Below are 27595 nucleotides of genomic sequence, written 5' to 3'. Positions count from 1 at the left end.
CTCCTCCCCTTGCCTATTCTTCCCTGAAGACGTGGCCGTGAGCATTCAGCCCAGCAGGGCTGGGAGATGGTTTTTCCCTGGGCCCCCCACCCCTACCCCAAAGAAGTGCCAATGAGCTTATTCTACACAGTGAAGTTAGAATCAGAATCATACGGTGGCCACATTTAAAAGACAACCTTATCAAAATTACACGACAGCAGCGATTCACTTGTTGTTTCTGTGAGTTTCTCTACATGGTGAGTGCACATTTGTTGAGTTCTCTCTTGCCATCCCCCACACCCGTGCTTTGAGTCATTCCCTTGCTCAGGATTTGGTTATGTATTCGAAGCAATAGACACATGCTTCCTTTTCGTGCGCAGTAGAGAGTATGGTGGATGCGTTTCCAGGATTCCCCAGGGATTCCATTCCATCCACCCCGGTGATCTCTAAGGTCCCTGCTGGTTCCAAAATGACCCTTGGAACTTGTACTAAATTCACGTTATATGACACGGAGGCCAAGGAGTTAGAACCCTTGGGCAAGTTACTCAGCTCAGTTTCACTTGATGAATTCTATTCTGCACGCAGTCACCTGTAACTGCAGTCTGCCTCACATTATGCCACGGAGAAGGTTGTGGGTGATGCAGACAAGTGTGAGACATGTTCCTGCCTCCTGCCCAAGAAGAGATCATTTCACTAGAGAAATATAATAGGAAGTTGAAAAGATTACATACTACAAAGTAGGACATATGTGTGTGTGTGTGTCTACATGCATGCGTGCTCAGTTGCTCGGTTGTGTCTGACTCTTTTATGAAAACCCCACAGACTATAGCCTGCCAGGTTCCTCTGTCCAGGGGATTTTTCAGGGAAGAATACTGCAGTCAGCTGCCATTTCCTTCTCCAGGGGATCTTCCTGACCCAGGGATCGAACCTGCGGCCCCTGCATTGCAGGTGGATTCCTTACCACTGAGCCACAGGGGAAGCCCACCATGTGTCTACATATACACGCGTATAGTGATAAAGGCATCAGGTGCTGAGCATGAGAAGTTTAGATTAGGGTGTACTAGGGCACCCCAATAACCCCTAACATGTGTTGAGCACTTATTCTGTGCCAGCATCCTTCCAGGATCATGTACATTTATTAACTAATTCTCATAATTAAGTTTTTACCCAGGAGGTAAGAACTGTTATTATCTCCCTGTCTCAGATGAGGAAACTGAGTGCAGTAAAATTAGGTCACTTATTCATGGTCACAGAGTCAGTAAGTGGCAGAGGCAGAATTGAACCAAGGAAATCTGACTGCATGTATGCTCTTAACCGCCAGTTTACAAATACCACCAACCATGAAAGGTCTTCCTAAGAATGGAGCAGGAAAGAATAACCCGGTTTAGGTCAGTCGGAAAAAGAAGAGAAACTTTCGCAGGCAAAGAGGTGGCTGGAGGGCTGGAGTGGAGACAAGCTGACGTGTCTGGGGTGGTGAAGACGTGGGGTGGCTGGAGAGGATGGTCCCTGATGGAGGCGTTGGGAGAGCGTAGGCGCCGTGGGTTCCAAGATGGCGGCATTCGCTTCTGTGCACACTGGGAGCTGCTCATGCTGTAAAGCTGGGCGGTGCTTGGCAAAGTACTTTTTAAATTTGTTTATTTTCTACACAGAACCTTAGTTGTGGCATGTGGGATCTAGTTTCCTGACCAGGGACTGAACCCCAGGTCCCCTGCCTTGGGTGTTAGAGTCTTAGCCACTGAACCCCAGGGAAGTCGCAGGAAAGTACTTTTGATGGTTTTTAATAGAGCATCTGAAACACTCTTCTAGAAGGATTGATTTATAGAACTGGAAGACTCCCCAGTACAGAGTTGACAGTGTATGTATCTTGGGATTTTCAATGACCTCTTCCTTTTTTTTTTTTTCCATTGATCCACAGGGCTTCTAACTTTATAAATTAAATGAGCATGTATTATTTTGTCATGAGAAAAACTAAGAAAAAGAAAATGAGTTAAACTGCTTTAAAAAACTGCAGAATGGATCCTCTCTAAAAGTGTACTCAGGCATGGGTTAGGGTTTGTACTTTAAACGTCTGGAGATGAGCTTTATATTGTGTTGCCATATGTATATATAAATTTTTATTTATTTATTTTTGGCTATGTGGTACACCGTTTTCGCATTGCAGTGGCTTCTCTTGTTGGGTATGGGCTCTAGGGCACATGGGCTCAGTAGTTGTGGCTCCTGGGCTCTAAAGCACAGGCTCAACAATTGTGGCACACAGGCTTGGCTGCTCCATGGCATGTGTGATCTTCCCGGGCCAGGGATTGAACCTGCGTCTCCTGCACTGGCAGGTGGATTCTTTACCACTGAGCCGCCAGGGAAGCCCTGCCTTATCTTTTAAGCATGTGGCTATGCACGTGATTCTAGGTGGCCTGATGGGGTTTTCTCTGTGGCCCATCTCAGGCATGTCAGGCCTCATTTGGGCTTCTGGTAAAAGGGATATCTGTGCCTTGTTTTCTGAGGGCGGGAGGGGAGCTTTTCCTTTGTAAATAAGATGGTTTGGCAAGCGAGACAAAAAGAAAAGACGCCACTAGCAGACTGGGAGAGATGGGGATGAGAAGAGAGAGGGAACATTCCAGTACAGCAGTCAGAGTGGAGTCAGTGTCCAGGACAGGACACTGGAGAAAGAGAGAGGCTGGCAGGGCTGGAGAGACGTCATGTATGTGTGCTCCCGTGAAAGAGTTGAAAAATGCCGACTGTGAGTTCTTCTTAATTATTTATTTTACAAATATATTTAAAAATTTTATTTATTCTTTGGCCACAGCATGCAGCATTCTAGATCATAGTTCCCTAATCAGGGATTGAACCTGCGCCCCCACCCCCACCCCCACCCCACTGCAGAGGTTTAGGGAAGTCCCTGACTTCCTTATAAATAGTACAGAAAAATCTGACATAAGTCAATGTAGTAGAAAAGACCCAAGTCACATTGTACATCCCTTCACATAAACCACTCTTGGGATCGAAATATTGTAGTTATATTACAAGGGTTTTGCATAGATCCTTGTTCAGTTCAGTTCAGTTCAGTCACTCAGTGGTGTCCAACTCTGCGACCCCGTGGACTGCAGCATGCCAGGCCTCCCTGTCCATCACCAACTCCCGGAGTCTACTCAAACTCATGTCCATAGAGTTGGTGATGCCATCCAACCATCTCACCCTCTGTTGTCCCCTTCTCCTCCTGCCTTCAATCTTTCCCAGCATCAGGGTCTTTTCCAATGAGTCAGTTCTTCACATCAGGTGGCCAAAGTATTGGAGTTTCAGCTTCAGCACCAGTCCTTCCAATGAATATTCAGGACCGATTTCCTTTAGGATGGACAGGTTGTATCTCCTTGCAGTCCAAGGGACTCTCAAGAGTCTTTTCCAACACCACAGTTCAAAAGCATCAATTCTTCAGTGCTCAGCTTTCTTTATAGTCCAACTCTCACATCCATACATGACTACTGGAAAAACCATAGCCCTGACTAGATGGACCTTTGTTGGAAAAGTAGTGTCTCTGCTTTTCAATATGCTGTCATGTTAAATAGTTGGTCATAACTTTTCTTCCAAGGAGCAAGCGTCTTTTAATTTCATGGCTTGGCTAGATCCTTGAATAGTATTCAAACATGGATAGAGAGAGAGGCAGAAGATTGCTTAATTTCTGATATTGGAACAAGATTCACTTTGAAGTTCCTCAGTTTGCATATTTGGCTCTGTACTTGTTCCTCACCCATATTTATTTTCATCTTTTTAAAGTCACAAACTGTTGAGCTTTGATATGTCTTACACAGGATTTGTACTCTGTTGATATGGCTCCATTCCCAGCATATGGTGAAGCAATTCTTTTCTGACACCTTCTTAAAAGGAGGCTTAGAGTAAACACAGGCCTGTGCACACACTTGAAGTACTTGAAGCAAATACTCACTAATCTTTATCTCCCTTGATGCCTTGCACTGTTTTTGTCTGTGGTAAAGCTAAATAATTCATGAATGTGAAAGGCATGTTGCATAGCAAGGATATTAGATGACATGTTTTCACCTTCTTCCCTTACCTTTCTGTTTTATGCAATGAAATAATTTCAGAGTCTGCAAGGCAGAATGTCTGGGATCATACAGCTAACTGGCCCTGGGAAAATTACTTAAACTGACCTTCAACTACTTCTCCTACAGCTCCAACACTGACTTGGAAAAGTTGCCTAACCTGAGTTTGCTCAGCTACAACAAGGGTATAATAATAGCACCTTGAGACTTCCCTGGGGGTCCAGTGGCTGGGACTCCATGTTCCCAATCCAGGGGGCCTGGGTTCAATCCTTGGTCAGGGAACTAGACCCCACGTGCTGCAACTAAGAGTTCGCATGCTAAAGATCCTGTGTGCTGCCCTGATGTAGCCGAATAAATAAATATCTTAACCAAAGTAATAATAATAGTAGTGCCTACCTCAGGCAGAGGAACCAGAGATCAAATTGCCAACATCCGCTGGATCATCGAAAAAGCAAGAGAGTTCCAGAAAAACATCTATTTCTGCTTTATTGGCTGTGCCAAAGCCTTTGACTGTGTGGATCACAATAAACTGTGGAAAGTTCTGAAAGAGATGGGAATACCAGACCACCTGACCTGCCTCTTGAGAAACCTATATGCAGGTCAGGAAGCAACAGTTAGAACTGGACATGGAACAACAGACTGGTTCCAAATAGGAAAAGGAGTACGTCAAGGCTGTATATTATCACCCTGCTTATTTAACTTATATGCAGAGTACATCATGAGAAATGTGGGGCTGGAAGAAGCACAAGCTGGAATCAAGATTGCTGGGAGAATTATCAGTAACCTCAGATATGCAGATCACACCACCCTTATGGCAGAAAGTGAAGAGGAACTAAAAAGCCTCTTGATGAAAGTGAAAAAGGAGAGTGAAAAAGTTGGCCTAAAGCTCAACATTTAGAAAACGAAGATCATGGCATCTGGTCCCATCACTTCATGGGAAATAGGGAAACAGTGGAAACAGTGTCAGACTTTATTTTTCTGGGCTCCAAAATCACTGCAGATGGTGACTTCAGCCATGAAATTAAAAGATGCTTACTCCTTGGAAGGAAAGTTATGACCAACCTAGCTAGCATATTCAAAAGCAGAGACATTACTTTGCCAACAAAGGTCCATCTAGTTAAGGTTATGGTTTTTCCTGTGGTCATGTATGGATGTGAGAGTTGGACTGTGAAGAAAGTTGAGCCCAGAAGAATTGATGCTTTTGAACTGTGATGTTGGAGAAGACTCTTGAGAGTCCCTTGGACTGCAAGGAGATCCAACCAGTCCATCCTAAAGGAGATCGGTCCTGGGTGTTCATTGGAAGGACTGATGCTAAAACTGAAACTCCAGTACTTTGGCCACCTCATGCGAAGAGTTGACTCATTGGAAAAGACTCTGATGCTGGGAGGGATTGGGGGCAGGAGGAGAAGGGGATGACAGAAGATGAGATGGCTGGATGGCATCACTGACTCGATGGAAGTGAGTCTGAGTGAACTCCGGGAGTTGGTGATGGACAGGGAGGCCTGGCGTGCTGTGATTCATGGGGTCGCAAAGAGTCGGACATGACTGAGTGATTGAACTGAACTGACCTCTCAGTGTTGTTACGAGAATGAAATCAGTCCAGTGTGCAAAGGGCTTAAAACAGTACTTGCCACATGTTAAGTACCACTTAGATTTTAACTATGAGTAGTAGTTTCATCATCACCATCTTATGGGATTGAGAAAAAGTAATGTGTACCTCGGGTGCTCTCAGTTATAATTGTAATGATTGGTTGCTTTGTTGCCTTTGATTCCTTCAGTCATTTGCTGAATGGCTAGGTGTACATTTGAATAGAAAATTAAGTATTATGAATAATAATGAGATAATTTAATCAGATCTTCTGAGTTTGGGTTTTTTTTTTGGGGGGGGAGTGGAGTGTGGGTGTCTGACCATATTTAACAAGATTTACAGGCTCACTAGGGGCATCATTTCTCAGTCAAAATTCCTTCCATTCATTCACTTTGGTAGGATGGAAATCTGTGCCCTTTTCATTTATAAATGTTCATGACCTGGGGCTTCCCTGGTGCCCCCATGATTAAGACTTCGCCTTCTAATACAGGGGGTAGGGGTTCCACCCCTGGTCAGAGAGCTAAGTTCCCACATGTCTGGGGCCAAAAAAAAAAGACATAAAACAGAAGCAATACTGTAAGAAATTCAATAAAGACTTTAAAAATGGTACACACACACACACACACAAAATCAGTGACCTAAGAAAATCCCACGGACAGAGGAGCCTGGTGGGGGGCCGCATAGAGTCAGACACGACTGAGCGACTTCACTTTCACTTTTCACTTTTCATGCATTGGAGAAGGAAATGGCAATCCACTCCAGTGTTCTTGCCTGGAGAATCCCAGGGAGGGCAGAGCCTGGTGGGCTGCCGTCTATGGGGTCGCACAGAGTCAGACACAACTGAAGCGACTTAGCAGTGGCAGCAGCAAGTCTATAATGACACTAGATTAGAAACTCTATCGCTTAGAGTTGAGAGACTTTGAATCAAGTACTCTTGTAAGTTTCAGTATCTTCCTCTGGAAAAGGGGAAAAATAGGGCCTCCTTCCCAAAATGCTTGTAAAACCCGTCATAGTAACAGTGTCGAAGCTGTGCTGAGCGCTGACTCTGTGCCAGGTTCTAAGCCTTTTTTTTTAATATGTATAATTGTTTTATAAAAATGAGATCAAATTATATATGGTTTTCTGCATTTTACTTTTTAAAAAGATTTTTATCATTATTATTTTAAACACCAGAAACATTGTATATGGGGGTATAGCCAATTAACAATGTTGTGATAGTTTCAGATGAACTGTGAAGGGACTTAGTCATACATATACATGTATCCATTCTCCCCCAAACTCCCCTCCCATCCCAGCTGCCACATAATATTGAGTTGGGTTCCATATGCTATACAGTAGGTCCTTGTTGGTTATCCATTTTAAATATTCTGCTCCAAGTGTTGAACTTACTTGAAGAACTTAGTATGATGCCCAGCCCTCTGTAAGCATGAGGTATGGTTGTTCTTGTTACTCGGAGTCTGAAGAGGTGGATGTAGCCAGACTGGAAGGCGTAAGCTTGAGCTAAGTCATCGGAAGGTCATGGTGGAGGTGGGATTCGAATCCTATCAGTGTGGCTCCAGAGTCCATGACTGCACGCCTTGTGTGACTGCCGCCTGTCCCTGCAGTCCTCTGTCCCCCTGTGTTCCAGCCCAACGCTGTTGTGCACCCAACTTGCCCTTTGTCTCCTTTGGGGGATCACCTCCCTGGGGAATACACACCCTCTATTTGGTACACGTGGGCTTCCCAGGTGGCGCTAGTGGTAAAGAACCTGCCTGCCAGTGCAGGAGACGTAAGAGATGTGGGTTCTATCCTGGGTTGGGAAGATCCCCTGGAGGAGGCATGGCAACCCACTCCAGTATTCTTGCCTGGAGAATCCCATGGACAGAGGAGCCTGATGGGCTACAGTCTATGGGGTCGCAAAGAGCTGGACACGACTGCAGTGAGTTAGCACACACACACACGACTGTCGGCCTTGAAGCCTGTCCTGCTCAGCTTCCTGGGAATCCCCAGGGCACTTTGCACAGGGGAGCTTGACAGCAGGGAACTCTTCAGAGATCACTGTGTCCCTGCCTCTCCACTCCCAAGTCTCCCACTTGATATACACTACTTGAGTATTTATGACCAATGAACTGATAATCTTGGAACCCAGGGCTCACCTCTCACAGCTGTCTTCTAGAATCTGGGGGAAGGACAGGAGCGTGGAGGACCCCACCTTTGTCACTGGATCACTGCCCCAGGTGAGATGCACATTGGCCCTGACTTTGCCCTGTCAGCCTCCTCCTCTGCGTCATCCCGTGACTTGGTCCCCTCCAGAAGAGAGTAGGGGCGGCTACATACATGAAGCTTCTAGCCTCCACCCTCACAAACAGGGTCTGTATATGTAAAGCCAGGGGAGCCCATTGGAAGACACACACACACACACACACACACACACACACAGTCCTAAATTTTGGACACTCTCTAAACCTGGAGCGGTCCATCAGAGTTCACTGTGTGTCAGGTCTGAAAGTCCTGTGCTTAGTAGCTCAGTCTATGTCAGACTCTTTGTAACCCCATGGACTGTAGCCTGCCAGGTTCCTCTGTCCATGGAATTTTCCAGGTAAAAATACTGCAGTGGGTTGTCATGCCTTCCTCCAGGGGATCTGCCCAACCCAGGGATCGAACCCAGGTCTCCCGTATTACAGGCAGATTCTTTACCATCAGAGCTACCAGGGAAGCCCCTGAAAGTCCAGAATAAAAAGATCTGGGGTGTGCCTACGTGCTGGGATATTCAGAGCTGCTCCAATTAATGTACATTTTGCTTAAATATATACTTTTTGGGGGGCATGTGATCTGTTGCAGCACCTTTTTTTTAACCTAATTATTTTTTTTTAATTAAGCTTTATTATAGTTGCTTCTGTTGTTGTTGTTCAGTCACTAAGTCATGTCCGACTCTTTGTGACCCCGTGGACTGCAGCACACCAGGCTTCCCTGTCCTTCACCATCTCCCAAAGTTTTCTCAAACTCATGTCCATCTGTTCTGTATGTCTGTGAGTCTGTTTTGTCACAGCACCTTTTTAAAAAAAAAAAAAAGCTCCATTCAAACTTCACATCTTGTACTTCTTCCATTTTTTGGAGGGGTCGTGAAGTGGTTACAGGAGGAGGGGAGGGCCTGTGACTGAAGCCTCTTTGGAGTGGGCTTTTTGGGACTCAGTGCAGACTCTGCCCCCAGAGGCCTGAGGTCACATCCTAACCTCTTGGATGTCCTGCCGCATGGACTGTGTGATCCCATTAGTAAAAATGGACATTCTAAACCCAGGCATTTAAACTGTAATCCTGCTAAATAATTCGTTTCCTGTTTTATATTGTTGACACAGAAGAGGGGGTGGAAAAATCCAGAAATGTTTTCCAGTGCATTTCCTTCCTTCCACCCCCAGTCCTGCTAAAGATACAGCGTGGTGCTGGGGTTAGTCCCAAGTGCTGCATTTTTATGTTCCCAGGTTCTTTCCTGGTAGAAATGGCGTCTTCTAATTTCTGTCACTACCGTACCAGTACCTGCTGGGTGTACAGAAGGTACTCAGTACACTGATTGATCTCCTACTGACTTTGTACCCCAGCTGACAGCTCTATGGAGAATCTTGTTGTTCAGTCAGTCATGCCTGACTCTTTGTGACCCCATGAACTGCAGCACACCAGGCTTCCTTGTCCTTCACCACCTCCTGGAGTTTGCTCAGACTCATGTCCATCGAGTCGATCATGCCATCCAACCATCTCATCCTCTGTCATGCCCTTCTCCTCCTGCTCTCAATCTTCCCCAGCATCAGGGGGCTTTTCCAGTGAGTTGGCTCTTCACATTGGGTTGCCAAAATATTGGCGCTGTGGCCTGATATTATGGTTCACCTGGGAGCTTTCACTTCTGTTTTGTCTCCAGCTTTTCCTCTTTTATCTGAAGTCAAACTCCATCCCACAATTGAAATTACTCTTCTGGTTGCCAAAGATTTTCATCCTGCCAGATGAAGTGTGTGTGTGCGTGCTTGCGTGTGTGTGTGTGTGTGTGTGTGTGCGCGTGCGTGTGTGTGTGTGTGGAGGGGGGAGGACATGAATCAGAATGAAGAGCATCTGATGAGTTTAACCATCAATTTCTTGACTGTTTCTCCTTGGTGATCCCCTCCTGACTCTTCTTTCATTCCTGATTCTACTCCTCCCTTCCTTCCCCCTCCTCTCTTCCTGCTGGCCCCCTGCTTTGTCTCTGGTTTGTCCTTAGCCTTCCCTTTCCTGTCCACACTTTCCCTCACTGAGTTCACTCATTCCTTTAGTTCCTGCTCACAGCCCCTGTAGATGGTGTCCCCCAAAATAAATCTAGAGCTGTTTCACTCCTCTGTGCCTGGCCTGGATTTCCAGTGATTCACACGACACCCACACTTACCTGACCCACATACTACCATAAATTCAGAATCTCCAACAGGCAATGTATTACTTGCTCACCCCCATCTCCTTTCTCTTCTCAGCTATGCCATTTTAGTTAAAACCCCATTCTTTCCATGATGTGGAAATACAAACTGAGAGGTCTTTAGCCATGTGTCTTTCTTCCATCTTGTATACCCAGTCTGTCGTGAATCTTCCCTAAGAAAACACGTCTTGTTTTCACGTCTGTTCCACTGCTGACACCCAGCCTGGCCCCAGCACGGGCTGTTCATCCCAGTAAGAGCCTTTGCCTCCCCTTCCTCCCCTCCCTGCTCTTCCCTCCTCCCCCTCCGGCCCCTCCTCCTCCCTCCTCCCTCCTCTCCATGGCCTATTCTCCCCACTTGCTAGGAGTGGCTAAGGGGGGCCCTCACTCCCCACCTCCAAATCTGAGGGTGGTCCCTGCTCCCTGCTGAGCACCATGTATACCCTCTCAGTGTTCTCAACCACAGGCCCTGTGACTGTCACCCCCTCCCTCCATCTCCTTCTGTGATTAGTGGATTAAATCCCCAAGTCATCAAGTGCCTGCTACCCACCACAGGGACATGCAGTGATATGAACAGAGAAGGTCCCTCCCAGCCCCGGCAAGTTCAGCCTTCAGCCCCCTGCCGCCCCCCACCCCACCTTTCCGAGTCCAGCCTGTCCCACCTCCTCCTCAAAGCTGCCACCCACAGTGAGGAATCCCTTCTCAGAATTCCTACTGCTCTTGCTGTGGGCATCAGTTTAGCTACTCTCTGATCTCTTCGTGACTATTAGTTTTAGCTCCTCAGCTGGGTTGTAATATCCTCGAGGGCCACTTTTATTTGTGCCGAGGGCCATCCCCAATTTGGGTGTGTGTATCTGTAGTATTCACAATGCCTACTACTAATCTGCCAGAGTATGTAATTAAGATACAATTAGGATAGCACAATGAACCAGGCGTGGCAGCAAGTGCTTTAAATGCATTTATCATATAATGAGTGGGTACCGGGCACACACTTAATTGATTTAAGGAAGACAGTCTTGTTCAGCTGTTCTCCAGCTGTGGGTCTCAGGAAAGTCCTGTTTGCTCTCTGAGACTCGGTCTCCTCATTCACAAAATTGGGAACTGGACGCCTGCTTTTTAAGGTTCTTTCCAGTTCCAACACTGTTGTGCAACTTCATTTCAGTCTCCTCGTTTCTAGAGAATTTTTGCTTTGTGTTGTGCACAGATTTGTTGCTCGGAGAATACAAAGCAAATAGGGCAGAATCCCTGCCCTCAAAGTTGTCTCCATCCATTGTAGTAACTGGAAGCCAGAGGTACTGGATGGGTGAGTGGGAGGGGGCCGGTTACGTCACTGGGAGAACGCAGGGCGATTCCTGAGTTGGTTCTAATTAGAAGCTTCCTGAAGGAGGAGAGATTTCCGTTCAGTTGAAAGGAAGCAGTTGACTGGCCGAGTGGGAGTACAGAGGCACCTCCTGGCAGAGCTGGTGGGCTGAGCAGCCATTCCGCAGAGGCCAGAACAGGCTGTGTTGAAGACCAACCAGCCAGACGCGGTGCTGCGTGCTAAATTTAAAGTGGTGACCGAACCACCGATGTTACTGACACCTACAACCGAAGAATCTCGACTGTGTCAGAAAAGTATGTGGATCCCAGAGGGGTGAGATGTGTGGGTATTGGAGATTCATCCTCAGTTAGGACCATTTATTTTGGAATCCTCACAGGCTGAGGCCATAGAGGGTAGGCAGAGGAGGGGGTCAAACCCAAGGATGATACATCTGGGTTCCTAACATAATATAATACAGGGAATTATAACAATCAGCTAATCCCAGAGATAATAATAATACATATTTCTTTCTGTCCTCATTTCAACAAGGACCTGAAGGGGTTGGCAAGTATATTCACATGCAACACAAGAAAAATACAAGAGATAAAAAATGAGGAAATAAAGTAGAAATAATAGTGTGAGGCCAGGGGAAAAGTGCCCCAAAGCTCTAAATACTTGACCAAGGTGGGTACATGATTGAGGCTCCACATCTTAGCAACAAATGCTAAGTTTTTCCTTGTTGTTCAGTTGCTAGGTCGTGTCCAACTCTTTGAGACCCCGAAGACTGCAACACGCCAGGCTTCCCTGTCTTCACTATCTCCCAGAGTTTGCTCAAACTCATGTCCATTGAATTGGTGATGCCATCTAACCATCTCATCCTCTATTGTCCCCTTCTCCTCCTGCCCTCAATCTTCCCTGGCAATAGGGGCTTTTCCAGTGAGTTGGCTCTTCGCATCAGGTGGCCAAAGTATTGCAGCTTCAGCTTCAGTCCTTCCAATGAATATTCAGGATTGATTTCCTTTAGGATGGACTGGTTTGATCTCCTTAAGGGGCAGTTCTTATCTGAAATATAGTAATTCAGCATCTCAAAGATTCCAAGCTTGTGTTCAGAGACTTATTCTTACTGAGTAAAGAGGTTTTGCATCCTGGATAACGCTGTGTGCTTTCATTCACTTTGACTGCTGTTAAATAAACTCATTAGAAACCAAAGCTGAAGGCAAAATGCCCACCCAAGTCTTTGTGGCTGAATGTGTGCAGCTGCATTGCAACACACCAGTGATTTTACTTAAGTAAACCCCGGTTCTGGGGTCGAAGAGAATGTCTTCTCTTGAGAAAATGTCATTGTCATTGATGTCAAATGTTATTGTCTTAGCCTGCTTCTAAGAAAGGCTTTCCCCTCTGCCTCCTCACCTACCCCCAACACACTTTCCCCCCAGTACACCCTTTTATTCATCAGCACCATCTGAGAAGGGCCCTGTGCCCGGAGCCTCGGGGCTTCATGTGTGAGGGCGATGGAGCGGAGACAGATGGGTGCCGGGTCCCGGCCCTGGTGACCGGCTGTGCTCTTGTTGACAGTGTGAAGCAGCATGAACGCTATGGCCAGCTGACCCTGGTCAACTCCACCGCGGCCGACACGGGTGAGTTCAGCTGCTGGGGACAGCTCTGCACCGGCTATGTCTGCAGGAGGGATGAGGCCAAGACAGGCTCCACCTACATCTTCTTCACAGGTAAGAGGCTGGCTGCATTGGCAGAACTCTCCAGGCTCCTGGACTTGCCCATATTAAAGGTTCCCTCTGTATGCTGATTATCAGATAAGGACAATGAGAACACTCCCTATTTCCCAGACTCTGAAAAGCTCAGGCTTTACATCAATTATTTCATGTAAGTCTTGCAATACCTCTTCAGGGTAATTACTACTATGTACTTTTTTCAGTGAGAAAGTTGAGGTTGAGGGAGATTAAGTAAGTCCTTCAGGTCAGATGGTAAGAAGTGGCTGGACCAGGATTTGCACCCAGAACTGTGTGGTCCCAGAGTCTGTACCTGCGTTGTCCAGTACGGCAGCCAGCAGACATGTGGTGGTACTAGTGGTAAAGAATCTGCCTGCCAATTCAGGAGGTTTAAGAGATGCAGGTTCTATCCCTGGATTGGGAAGATCCCCTGGAGAAGGAAATGGCAACTCACTCCAGTATTCTTGCTGGAGAATCCCCACGGCCAGAGGAGTCTGGCGGGAAACAGTCCATGGGGTCACAGAGAGTCGGACGTGACTGAGCAACTAAGCACACACGCGTAAAACTTAGTAACTGATCTGCTACGTCAGGGGGAAGATCGAAGGCGGAGGAGAAGGGGACGACAGAGGACAAGATGGCTGGGTGGCATCACCGCCTCAATGGACATGAGTTTGAGCAAACTCCAGGAGATGGTGATGGACACGGGAGCCTGGCGTGCTGCAGCCCATGGGGTCGCAAAGAGTCGGGCATGACTGAGTGACTGAACTGACTGATGTCAAGAGAAAGAAGATGGTATGGGTGTGGATTTGAGACTATGGGTTTGAAGTTGAGGCGTGTGTGACTATTCAAATGTCGTTGGGGATTAGTTAAAATTAAACAAGGTCGAGACTTCTCTGGCAGCCCAGTGGTTAAGACTCTGTGCTTTGAATGCAGGTTCAACCCCTGGTCAGGGAACTAAGGTCCCACATGCCATGAGGCACTACCAAAAAAAAAAAAAAATTCTCTCCCATGCCAAGGCTATACAAATATATTTTTAAAATTTTTTTAAATTAAACAAAGTTAAAAATTCAGCTTCTCAGTGACAGCTGCCATGTTTCAAGTGCTTCATTGGCACCTGTGGCCAGTGTCTACCCTCCTGGACAGTGGAGACAGAAGAGCCATCGGCACAGAGAGCTCTGTTGCGTGGTGTGGCTGTACACGTCCAGTCCCTGTGCTCTCACAATCTCTGGTGACCTCCTTTCTGGAACTGCCACTGTCAGAGAATGCCTGGCTAACGGTCTCCTTGAGTTTGTCCTTGTGAGTACCACGAGCTGAGGTTTGGGACAGCGTTCCACAGGCTGCAGTGGCTCCAACCCTGACACCTGTGCCCGTGTCAGCCCTTGAAACTGCCGGTCAGGGGCCTCTCCTCCCCTGCAGGGCCAGGGCCAGGTTTCCCAGGCAGAACTTGCACTTGGAGAAGCAGGCACTGCAGAGTGGCTTGCCAGCCTTTTCTGCTGCTGAGCTCTCTATATTCTAAAATTTGGGGAAGATGTTCTCCAACAAGGCTCAGAGGTCAGGGACAGCTTTCTGGAATCTTTCAAATGCCATGCCCTGGTGCTTCTGCTGTCTGAGGCGTTTCAGGTGAAGCCAGGAGGCCTCCTTAGTGTCTGAGTAGGCTTTGTAATGAGGTTTGTCTACCTCCTGAATCCATCTGTTATACCTGTAGATTTCCCGTGACTCAGATCTACAGTTCAGATAACCATAGGCTCTGACCTTTAATGAACACTTCAGCAAAATCTCACACATTCTCCCATCCTGCCCAAAGAGCTCCTCTCTGGCGAGCAGATACATCAGCAGAGTGCTCTGTGATTCTGGAGACACGTGCATCTCATTTAATTTCCACAAAGCTCTGAGGAAATTAGCAGAAGCTAATTATCTCTTTTTTAGAAATAATCAGGGAAGCTTCCCTGATGGCTCAGTGGGTTAAGAATCTGCCTGCGGTACAGGAGACACAGGAGATGTAGGTTTGACCCCTGGGTTGGGAAGATCCTCTGGAGGAGGGAAAGGAAACCCACCCTAGTATTCTTGCCTGGAAAATCCCATGGACAGAGGCGCCTGGCGGGCTACAGTCCATAGGGTTGCAAAGAGTGGGACATAACTGAGCAACTCTGCACACTAGAAATAATAATGCTGATGCTAAGATACAACAGGGCGAGGTGACTTGACTTCAAGTGGCAGAGTAAAGAGTCATATCCCTTTTTTCTGGTCCAGGATCCAGTGTTCTTACTGCCTTAACCCATTGATTGATTGATCAATCAATTGACTTGTAGAGTGATTGACTACTGTGCTGTGTCTTAGTTGCAGTGAGTAAATTGTTAGTTGCAGCATGTGGGATCTAGTTCCCTGACCAGGGATTGAACCTGGGCCCCCTGCGTTAGGACCGTGGAGTCCTAGCCACTGGACCAGCAGGGAAGTCCCTTAACCTACTTTTAAGACAAGGTGATGGAAAGATTGACAGACACACATAAGCTAGCATAACTGGCATCGTCAGAATTGCTGACAGCTGTTCACGGCCATTGCTTCTGAGCCTCATTCTGGATTGCACCACCCAGAAGTGCCCACATGCCCATAGAATGGTACCACATGCCCATAGAATGGTACCACATGCCCACAGAATGGTACCACGTGCCCATAGAATGGTACCACACTAGGAAGCGGCAGTGGAAAGGAGATTAATTAAGGCTCATGGGACCTGTTATTCTGGACAAGGACTGATACCATGTTTCAAATTGCAGAATGAAAATTCTTTGTTGTGATTAGCACTATTGTGTCTTCCCCAAATAATGGTTATTAAAACTGAGATTTTTGAACTGAAGAGCTAACTTTGAGCAGAAAGAAAGTCTCATTGGGTAATAGGTTCTCTAAGTTCTGGAGGTGGATCCTCTTTCTTAATTTATGGAAGCCCTTTTGGGTGTCACAGGAAGGCTGAAAAATCAACATTTCAACTTTCAAAAAAACCTGCATCAGAGCTGTGACTGAATGGATTGTATTGTTTTCTTATTCCTCAACACTGAGAGTCCAGTTGAATTTTCAGGATAGGGTTTAGCAATTTGTCTTTTCAAGCATTAGAGAACCAAGATGGGCTGTTATGGAGGCTCTTGGCTCTGGAGTCTCTCAGAACATGTGCTTCCCCACCACCCACACAGAGAAATGTCTGGCATCCATTTTGCATGTGTGTTTCCTAGAGTTTGATTATAAACACTGTGAAGCTGCTTTTGACTGTTAATTTGTGCAATTTTTGATTAAGCAACTGCTACAAGGCTTCAGCAATATGTGAACCGTGAACTTCCTGATGTTCAAGCTGGTTTTAGAAAAGGCAGAGGAACCAGAGATCAAATGGCCATCCGCTGGATCATGGAAAAAGCAAGAGAGTTCCAGAAAAACATCTATTTCTGCCTTATTGACTATGCCAAAGCCTCTGACTGTGTGGATCACAATAAACTGGAAAATTCTGAAAGAGATGGGAATACCAGACCACCTGACCTGTCTCTTGAGAAATCTGTATGCAGGTCAGGAAGCAACAGTTAGAACTGGACATGGAACAACAGACTGGTTCCAAATAGGAAAAGGAGTACGTCAAGGCTGTATATTGTCACCCTGCTTATTTAACTTCTATGCAGAGTACATCATGAGAAACGCTGGACTAGAAGAAGCACAAGCTGGAATCAAGATTGCCAGGAGAAATATCAATAACCTCAGATATGCAGATGACACCACCCTTATGGCAGAAAGTGAAGAGGAACTAAAGAGCCTCTTGATGAAAGTGAAAGAGGAGAGTGAAAAAGTTGGCTTAAAGCTCAACATTCAGAAAACGAAGATCATGGCATCTGGTCCCATCACTTCATGGGAAATAGATGGGGAAACAGTGTCAGACTTTATTTCTGGGGGCTCCAAAATCACTGCAGATGGTGACTGCAGCTATGAAATTAAAAGACGCTTACTCCTTGGAAGGAAAGTTATGACCAACCTAGATAGCATATTCAAAAGCAGAGACATTACTTGGCCAACAAAGGTCCGTCTAGTCAAGGCTATGGTTTTTCCTGTGGTCATGTATGGATGTGAGAGTTGGACTGTGAAGAAGGCTGAGCACCGAAGAATTGATGCTTTTGAACTGTGGTGTTGGAGAAGACTCTTGAGAGTCCCTTGGACTGCAAGGAGATCCAACCAGTCCATTCTGAAGGACATCAGCCCTGGGATTTTTTTGGAAGGAATGATGCTAAAGCTGAAACTCCAGTACCTTGGCCACCTCATGCAAAGAGTTGACTCATTGGAAAAGACTCTGATGCTGGGAGGGATTGGGGGCAGGAGGAGAAGGGGACGACAGAGGATGAGATGGCTGGATGGCATCACTGACTCGATGGACGTGAGTCTGAGTGAACTCCGGGAGTTGGTGATGGACAGGGAGGCCTGGCGTGCTGCGATTCATGGGGTCTCGAAGAGTCAGACACGACTGAGCGACTGAACTGAACTGAACAAGTTATATTTGTATTCAATCTTCATCCAGGAGGCTCTCAGAGACTTTTTCTTCTCCCCTGCTCTAACTTTGTATTGAAGTATGACTTATGCTGTGGGAAATACACAAATCACAACTCAGTCACAGCTCAGTGACTGATCCTCAAGTTAACCACCTCCGAGATCATGTAACCACCTCCCAGATCATGTAACCACCTCCCAGATCAAGGCAGGGGAGTGGAGGGAAACATTACCAGCAGTAGGGCTTCCTCATAGTAAGAGGCATGGGCTCCAGTTTACACATGTGGTAAAACCATATGAACCAGCATTTTACCAAGTGTGGAGTTTGTTATAATTTGGATTTTAGTTTATTGCCTATTAACTAATTTAAAAAAAATCTTGTTTCCATGTGTTTTATTTTTTTAAAGCAATGTATGTCATCCACTTGAGTAGATACCAAGCATATTTGTAGAGGCATTTGTGATCCATAATTTTAAATATAAACTTGAACACACTTTTTTTTGGGTACATGGATTCTACTAATGGCAGATTTTTTTTTTTTTACTTTAAAAGACATTAAATTTTTGTAATTTATCAAGTTACAGCAATTCAGTTGAATTAATAAAAATATGTATATGCTCAATAAATGTCCAGGAATGAATAAGCGCAAATTGGACAGATTTAATTTATAGATAATAATTTGCTTACTCATTCATATATTCTTCCTGCAGCCTTGCTTACTCCATTCACTTGGCAAATACATTTTATTTTTCTATTGGTTAAAGCAACTGGTGTGGTTCCTTCTTTCAAAACATGGATTACAGTATAGGAAGTAAGGCCTCACTTTTGTTCTGAAATTCAAATTGTTTGCTTATTCTACTGGGTCTGCACACTGGTTCACATTCCTGTTGTTGTTCAGTTGCCAAGTCTTGCCTGACTCCTTGAGACCCCACTGACTGCAGCACTCCAGGCTTCCCTATCCCTCATCATCTCCTGGAGTTTGACTAAGTTCATGTCCATTGATTTGGTGATGCTATCCAACCATCTCATCCTCTGCCGTCCCCTTCTCCTCCTGCCTTCAGTCGTTCCCAGCATCAGGGTCTTTTCCAATGAGTCAGTTCTTTGTATCAGGTGGCCAAAATATTGGAGTTTCAGCTTCAGCAATGAATATTCAGGACTGATTTCCTTTAGGATGGACTGGTTGGATCTCCTTGCAGTCCAGGGTACTCTCAAGAGTCTTCTCCAGCACCATGGTTCAAAAGCATCAATTCTTCAGTGCTCAGTTTTCTTTATGGTCCAACTCTCACATCCATACATGACTACTGGAAAAACCATAGCTTTGACTATATGGACCTTTTTCAGGAAAGCGATGTCTTTTCTTTTTAACACGCTGTCTAAGTTTGTCATAGCTTTCTTGCCAAAAAGCAATTGTCTTCTAATTTCATGGCTACAGTCACCATCTTCAGTGATTTTAGAGACCAAGAAGAGGAAATCTGTCACTGCTTCTACTTTTCCTCTTTTGTTTGCCATGATCTTAGTTATTTTAATATTGAGTTTTAAACCAGCTTTTTCATTCTCTTTCTTCATCCTCATCAAGAGGCTCTTCAGTTCCTCTTCACTTTCTGCCATAAGGGTGGTGTTTTCTGTGTATATGAGATTACTGATATTTCTCTCCACAATCTTGATTCCAGCTTGTGCTTCATCCAGTCTGGCATTTCTCATGATGTACTCTGCATATAAGTTAAATAAGCAGGGTAACAATATGCAGCCTTGATGGACTCCTTTCCTAATTTGGAACCAGTTTGTTGCTCCATGTCCAGTTCTAATTGTTTGCTCTTGACCTGTATACAGGTTTCTCAGGAGGCAGGTAAGGTGGTCTGGTATTCCCATGTCTTTAAGAATTTTCCACAGTTATGATCCACACAGTCAAAGATGTTAACATAGTCAACGAAACAGAGGTAGATGTTTTTCTGGAATTCTCTTGCTTTCTCTATGATCCAACAGATGTTGGCAGTTTGATCTCTGGTTCCTCTGCCTTTTCCAAAACCAGCATGAACATCTGGAAGTTCTCAGTTCACATAATGCTGAAGTCTAGTTTGAAGGATTTTGAGCATATCCTTACTAGCATGGGAGATGAGTGCAATTGTCTGGTGGTTTGAACATTCTTTAGTACTACCCTTCTTGGAAATTGGGATGAGGATTGACCTTTTCCAGTCTGGTGGCCACTGCTGGTTTTCTAAATTTGCTGACAGATTGAGTGCAGCATTTTAATAGCACCATCTTGTAGGATTTTACGTAGCTCTGCTGGAATTCCATCACCTCCACTAACTTTACTGGCAGCAGTGCTTCCTAAGGCCTGCTTGACTTCACATGGCACAATGTCTGGCTCTGGGTGAGTGGCCACACCATCATGGTTAACTGGGTCATTAAGATCTTTTTTGTGTAGTTCTTCTAGGTATTCTTGCCATCTCTTCTTGATCTCTTCTGCTTCTTTTAGGTATTTACCATTTCTGTCCTTTATTATGCCCATCTTTAGATGAAATATTCTTTTGATATTACCAGTTTTCTTGAGGAGATCTCTAGTCTTTCCCCTTCTGCTGTTTTCCTCTGTTTCTTTGCACTGTTCATTGAAGAAGGTCATCTTATCTCTTCTTGCTACTCTCTGGAACTCTGCATTTATTGGTGTATACCTTTCCTATCCTCCCTTGCTTTTCACTTCTCTTCTTTGCTCAACTATTTATAAAGCTTCCTCAGACAACCACTTTGCCTTCTTGCATTTCTTTTTCTTTGGGATGGTTTTGTTCGCTGCCTCCTGTACAATATTCCAACTCTATTCATAGTTCTTCAGGCACTGTGTTTACTAGATCTAATCCCTTGAATCTATTCATCACCACCACTGTATATTCATAGGGGATTTAAGTCATACCTGACTGGCCTAGTGGTTTTCCCCACTTTCTTCAGTTTAAGCCTGAATTTTGCTATGAGGAGCTGATGATCTGAGCCACAGTCAGCTCCCGGTCTTGTTTTTGCTGACTGTATAGAGCTTTTCCATCTTTGGCAGCAAAGAATGTAATCAGTCTGATTTCAGGATTGACTATTTGGTGATGTCCATGTGTAAAGTTGTTTTTTGTGTTGTTAAAAAAGGGTGTTTGCTATGACAAGTGCATTCTCTTGGCAGAATTCTGTTAGCCTTTGCCCTGCTTCATTTTGCACTCCAAGGCCAAACTTGCCTGTTACTCCAGGTATCTCTTGACTTCCTACTTTTGCATTCCAGTCCCCTATGATAAACCGGACATCTCTTTTTTTGGTGTTCGTTCCAGAAGGTCTTCTAGGTCATCACAGAACTTATCAACTTCAGCTTCTTCAGCATCAGTGATTGGGGTATAGACTTGGATTACTGTGATGTTGAATGGTTTACCTTGAAAATGAACTGAAATCATTCTGTTGTTTTTTGAGGATGAACCTAAGTACTGAATTTTGGACTCTTGTATTGATTGTGAGGGCTACTCCATTTCTTCTATGGGATTCTTGTCCACAGTAGCAGAGATAATGGTCATCTGAATTAAATTCACCCATTCCCATCCATTTTAGTTCACTGATTTCTAAGATGTCGATGTTCACTCTTGCCATTTCCTGCTTGACCATGTCCAATTTACCTGGATTTATGGTCCTAACATTCCAGGTTCCTATGCAATACTGTTCTTACAGCATCGGATTTTACTTTCATCACCAGACACATCCACAACTGAGTGTTGTTTCCGCTTTGGCCCAGATGCTTCATTCTTTCTGGAGCTATTAGTAATTGTCCTTCACTCTTCCCAGTAGACTACTGGACACCTTCTGACCTGGGAGGGCTCACCTTTCAGTGTCAGATCTTTTTGCCTTTTTATACAGTTCATGGGGTTCTCATGGCAAGTATACTGGAGTGGTTTACCACTCCCTGCTCCAGTGCACCACATTTTGTCAGAACTCTCCACCATGACCTGTCCATTTTGGGTGGCCCTACATGGCATGGCTTATAGCTTCATTGAGTTACACAAACCCCTTTGCATGACAAGGCTGTGATCCATGAAGTGGTCAGATTTCTATACAAAACCTTAAAACAAAAGTTCTTTCTGAATCTGACAATCACACCTTCCTTAAATATTTGCTAAAAAGATATCTTTACTTTCTTGGGCTCCAAAATCACAGCAGATGGTGACTGCAGCCATGAAATTAAAAGATGCTTACTCCTTGGAAGAAAAGTTATGACCAACCTAGATAGCATATTGAAAAGCAGAAACGTTACTTTGGCTTTAAAGGTCTGTATAGTCAAATCTATGGTTTTTCCAGTGGTCATGTATGGATGTGAGAGTTGGACTATAAAGAAAGCTGAGTGCTGAAGAACTGATGTTTTTGAACTGTGGTGCTGGAGAAGACTCTTGAGAGCCCCTTGGACTGCAAGGAGATCAAACCAGTCAATCCTAAAGGAAATCAACTCTTAATATTCATTGGAAGGACTGATGCTGAAGCTGAAGCTCTAATACTTTGGCCACCTGATGCAAAGAACTGATTCACTGGAAAAGACCCTGATGCTGGGAAAGACTGAAGGCAGGAAGAGAAGGGGATGACAGAGGATGAGATGGTTGGATGGCATCAGTGGCTCGATGGACATGAGTTTGAGCAAGCTCCAGGAGTTGGTGATGGACAGGGAAGCCTGGTGTGCTACAATCCATAGGGTCTCAAAGAGTTGGACATGATTGAGCGACTGAACTGAACTGACTGACAAAGAGATCTTTAATACAAATGCTCCAGATTCTTCTCTTTAGAAACAGGGATACTGAAGCACAGAGAGGTGAAGTGACACATACAAGGCCACATGGACTTACTCCACTTGAACACAGGGGTGTTAGGTAAGATGTTGACCAAGGTAGCCTTGCCTTGGTCATATTGTGAAGGCAACATATTGTGAAGTGGCGCAAACTGCCTGGCCTGATGGAAAGTCTTACAAAAGGTGGAGATTTCCTGAGCCATGATTCCACATTAGAGAAGCTGGTATTATTAAAAATATTATAATACTTATAGGCAAAGAACTCTTGGCCCATGACGGCATTTGCTATTGTGTCCAGGAATTCTATTCTCAATGTAAAACACAAAGTCATACAACTAGGGCACAAAGGCTAGTGAAGCAAGCCAAGAATAACTTTCAGAAATACAGTTGGAAAACATAGGAGACAATTTAACAAAGGTTGGGGTGTGATTCAGTTCAACGATTTCTCTTAGCAAGCACTATAATCTCTCATGGAATGATCCAGAAAACAAAGTATTTAATGTTTCATGCCCCAAACAAAAAACACACACCCCACAATTCAGAGTCCCTTGACTGTGCTGAGCAAAGTACAGGGAAACCAGTTCTCATTTCTCTAAGATGAAAATGCCATCATTAGAACTCCTCTGGTGGTCCAGTGGCTAAGACTCTTTGCTCCCAGTGCAGCAAGCCTGGGTTCAATCCCTGCTCAGGGCAGTAGATCCAAATGCCTTAAATGAAAGAAAAAAAAAAAAAATGCCACCATGAAGAGCTTAAAGAACATGTAGGGTGATTTCTCAGGAAGCAGGTAAGAGTGTAAGAAACAGGTTGAAGGTCCCCAGCCCAGTGGCCGCCAAAACAGAGCTCAGAACCCGAGACTAGCTGGCTCCTTGTGTGTCCCTGCTTAATTCTCTTTCCACTGACCTTGGGCAGAAATGAGGTCCTCTGGGCTGTGAAGACACCAGCACCACACTGGGCCCGTCTCAGAGGCTCTGCTGAGTGGGGAAGTCCCTCCCAGTTACTGGGCAAGGGCTGTGGGGCTGACCTCTCTAGAGACACGGCAGATGGTTCCTAGGTGTTAAAACTGCTCTTAGCACAAGGAAACCAGTCTCCTTCACTGCTTCCTCAGTGGGGTAAACCAGTGGGCCTGAATTGGGCTTGAGTTAATACTGATTTTGTTTCCTTCAAGAACACAAGCAGTAATATCCTTCATCCAAAAAAGGAAACTCATTTTTTTAAACAACTTACTGACCAGAGACATATTAATACGTCTTTTGTTACCCACATCAATGGCCACAGGCATTAGTTTCTGCAAAAATCCCCTGGTCAGTAATGTATTAAAATGAAAGTGAAAGTAAGTTTTAGTTGCTTAGTCCTGTCTGACTCTTTGCAACCCCACGGATGGTAGCCTGCCAGGCTCCTCTGTCCATGGGATTCTCCTGGCAAGAATACTGGAGTGGGTTGTCATTCCCTTCTCCAGGGGAGACTCCCCACCCAGAGATGGAACCCAGTTCTCCTGCATTGCAGGCAGATTCTTTACCGTCTGAGCTACCAGGGAAGCCCTTAATGTGTTAAAATAGCCTTTTCAATTGCTAAGGACTCCATGTTTGAAGTACACTGCCGATCCCCTCTCATCTTTGTGCCCTGAATATGTAAGTATCACTTTAAGTGTTCTCACCCTGTTTTTCCAGACTAAATGAGCCCGTCTTTGCCTTTGCAGAGAAAGGTGAACTCTTCGTACCTTCTCCCAGTCACTTTGATGTCGTCTACCTGAACCCGGACAGGCAGGCTGTGGTTCCTTGCCGAGTGACCGTCCTGTCGGCCAAGGTCACCCTCCACAGGGAGTTTCCCGCCAAGGAGATCCCGGCCAACGGAACGGACATCGTTTACGACCTGAAGAGAGGCTTTGTGTATCTGCAGCCTCACGTCGGCCACCAGGGGGTGGTCTACTGCAAGGCAGAGGCGGGGGGCAAGTCTCAGATCTCCGTCAAGTACCAGCTGCTCTACGCGGAGGGTAAGCCCTTCCCGGGCGAGACGCAAGCCCCTTCCGGCTGGTCAGTGTCGGGTATGGCTGTCCCCAGTGGTGGCGGGAGAGCAGGAGGCACAGATGGTTGTTCTTAAAGGCTCCTCTGCAGCGCTGTCATTTCTAGAATGTTATACTTTATTGCCTATGATCCCCCCAGCCCCAACTCCCTTCTCTTCAGCTTCTTCCAACGCGCTCTCTGGTCCAGGCTCCGCGTGCGTGATCAGCAGCAGGCCCACATCCCCGCGGCATCCTCCCGCGCTCTCCATCCTGGCTGCTGGCGCCAGGGGCGGCGGGTGAGGGGCGTCTCCCCCGACCTCCAGGAGAGAAGGCACACTCGCCAGCCCTGCGAGGGAGGAGAGGAGGGACTCTCTCTTGTTTTCGCTCGGAGCACTCTGACATGAGCCCGGTTGATGGTCCTCGTGTGAGGCAGAGTGCTCTGCAGCCGTGTTCCCGCCCGGGCATCATTGCGATAGGATGGGTGGCCCCAGAGCTGACTACTCTCTGAGAATTTGGGTCCCTTCATGACTCTGGGTCTCAGCCCTCGGGCTTATTCATGAGGCCACAGCTTCCAACACTGCTGTCAAGTAACTCTCTCAAGCCTCCTTTCGCCACCCTCCGCTGCAGCCATCTCTCTCCTCCATCACAGCCAGACTCCCTGAAAGAGCCCTCCCCGGCCCCCATCGGGGTGCTTCCCTCCCACCCGGCTCCTCAGTCTTCTCCCTTAGCTCCGCCAAAGCAGCCTTGGCGGAAGGGCCTCCCAGGCCATTAAGTTCAGCAGACAACTTTCTGTCTTCGTCCTTCTAGATTTTACTTCGCCTACATAAAACCCCCCTCTTCCCTGGTGCCATTTCCCCCTGCTTCTTCAGCCACCGCATTCTCTTCTCTTTGCCAGCTCTTTGCCTCTTGCAAGTTTTTTCTTTTTTTAATTTTTATCAGAGTATAGTTGATTTACAATGCTGTGCTGGTTTCAGGTGTACAGCAGAGTGAATCAGTTACAGGTATCCATGTGTCCAGTCTTTTTTAGATAGATTCTTTTTCCATATAGGGCATTAGAGTATTGAGTAGAGTTCCCTGTGCTATACAGTAGGTCCTTTTTAGTTATCTATTTTATATATAGTACTGTGTATATGTCAATTCCAATCTCCCAATTTATCCCTCCCCTGCCTTTTCCCCCTAGTAACCATAGATTATTTTTTTACATCTGTGACTCTATTTCTGTTTTGTAAATAAGCCCACTTGAAACGTTTTTCTAGATTCCACATATAAGTGATATCATATATTTGTCTTTCTCTGACTTTACTCGGTATGACAAGCTATAAGCCCATCCATTTCGCTGCCAATGGCATCATTCTTTTTTACTGCTGAGTAATATTCCATTGTATATATATGTTCCACATCTTCTTTATCCATTCCTCTGTCAATGACACTTCGGTTGCTTTCATTATCTTGACTATTGTAAATAGTGCTGCAATGAATAACTGGGTACATTTATCTTTTTGAATTATGGTTTTCTCTGGATATGTGCCCAGAAGTAGGATTGCTGTATCATTTGGTAGTTCTATATTTAGTTTTTTAAAGAAATATCCCTACTGTTCTCCATAATGGTTGTAACCGTTTACATTCCCATCAGCAGGATAGGAGGGTTCCTTCTCCAAAGCCTCTCCAGCATTTCTTGTTTGTAGATTTTTTGATGATGGCCATTCTGACTGGTGTGAAGTGATACCACATTGTACTTTTGATTTGCGTTTCTCTGGTAAACAGTGATGTTGAACATCTTTTCATGTGCTTTCTGGCCATCTATATGTCTTCTTGGAGACATGCATATACAGATCTGCCCATTTTTGATTGGGTTCTTTGTTATTTTAATAAGGCATTGCATGAGCAGATTGTATGTTTTGGAGATTAATCCTTTGTCAGTCATTTTGTTTGCAAATATTTTGTCCCATTTTGTGGGTTTTTTCATTGTGTTTATGGCTTCCTTTGTGAAAGTTTTTAGGTTTAATTAGGCCCTATTTATTTATATTTGTTTTTATTTTCATTATTCTAGGAGGTGGATCAAAAAAGATCTTGCTGTAATTTATGTCAGAGAGTGTTCTGCCTATTTTTCCTCTTAAGAGTTTTATAGTATCCAGACCCACATTTAGGTCTTTAATGCATTTTGAGCTTATTTTTGTGTACGGTGTTAGGAAGTGTTATAATTTCATTCTTTTACATGTAGCAATCCAGTTTTCCCTCACTACTTGCTGAAGAGACAGTCTCTTCTCCATTGCATAGTCTTGCCTCCTTTGTCATGGATAAGGTGACCGTAGGTACTTGGGTTTATCTCTGGATTTTATGTCCTATTCCATTGATCTATATTTCTGTTTTTGTGTCCGAATCATATTATTTTGATTACTGTGGCTTTGTAAAAAAGGCCTTTGGTAATTTGATAGAAATTGCGTTTATATCCATAGATTTCTTTGGGTAGTACAGTCATTTTGACTTTCTGTATGTGTCATTTTTTATTTCATCAGCATCTTATGGGGCTTCCCTGATGGCTCAAATGGTAAAGAATCTGCCTGCAATGCAGGAGACCTGGGTTCAGTCCCTGGGTCAGGAAGATCCCTTGGAGAAGGGCATGGCAACCCACTCCAGTATTCTTGCCTGGAGTTCAGAAGAGCTTGCCAGGCTACAGTCCATAGGATTGCAAAGAGTTGGACATGACTAAGCCACTAACACTTTCACACTTTTCAGCATCTTATAGTTTTCTGAATACAGGTCTTTTGCCTTCTTAGGTAAGTTTATTCCTAGGTATTTTATTCTTTTTGATGTGATGGTAAATGGGATTGTTTCCTTAATTTCTGATCTCTCATTGTTAGTATATGGGAAAGCAATAGATTTCTGTGTATTTTTATAATTCTACAAATTTACTAAATTCATTGATGGGCTCTAGTAGTTTTCTGGTAGTGTCTTTAGGGTTTTGATGTTTAGTATCTTGTCATCTGCAAACAGTGATAGTTTTACTTCTTCTTCCTTTCAGTTTAGATTTGTTTCATTTCTTTTTCTTCTCTGCTGTGGCTAGGACTTCCAAATCTATGCTGAAGAACAGTGGTGCGAGCAAATACCCTTGTCTTGTTCCTGACCTTATTGGAAATGCTTGCAGTTTTTCACCACTGAGAATGATGTTAGTTGTGGGTTTGTCACATATGGCCTTTATTATGTTGAGGTAATATAATACTTACCCGTGCCCACTTTCTGGACAGTT

At 45.0% G+C, this 27595-nt stretch overlaps 1 protein-coding gene across 1 annotated transcript in view; it reads left to right on the top strand.

Moving 5' to 3' along the window:
• The window catches only part of PDGFRL (platelet derived growth factor receptor like), a 75628-nt gene that overhangs the window by 42066 nt on the left and 5967 nt on the right, over window positions 1-27595 (top strand). The window contains exons 3-4 of the mRNA XM_019953588.2: window positions 12897-13048; window positions 24046-24339. Of these exons, the coding sequence (XP_019809147.2) occupies window positions 12897-13048; window positions 24046-24339 (446 nt within the window). The remainder of the gene's footprint in view (window positions 1-12896; window positions 13049-24045; window positions 24340-27595) is intronic.

This window comes from Bos indicus, chromosome 27 (genome assembly GCF_029378745.1).
Source record: "Bos indicus isolate NIAB-ARS_2022 breed Sahiwal x Tharparkar chromosome 27, NIAB-ARS_B.indTharparkar_mat_pri_1.0, whole genome shotgun sequence".
NCBI lineage: Eukaryota > Metazoa > Chordata > Mammalia > Artiodactyla > Bovidae > Bos > Bos indicus.
Note: the sequence above shows the minus strand (reverse complement) of the source record. Positions and strands in the feature narration are given on the sequence as shown.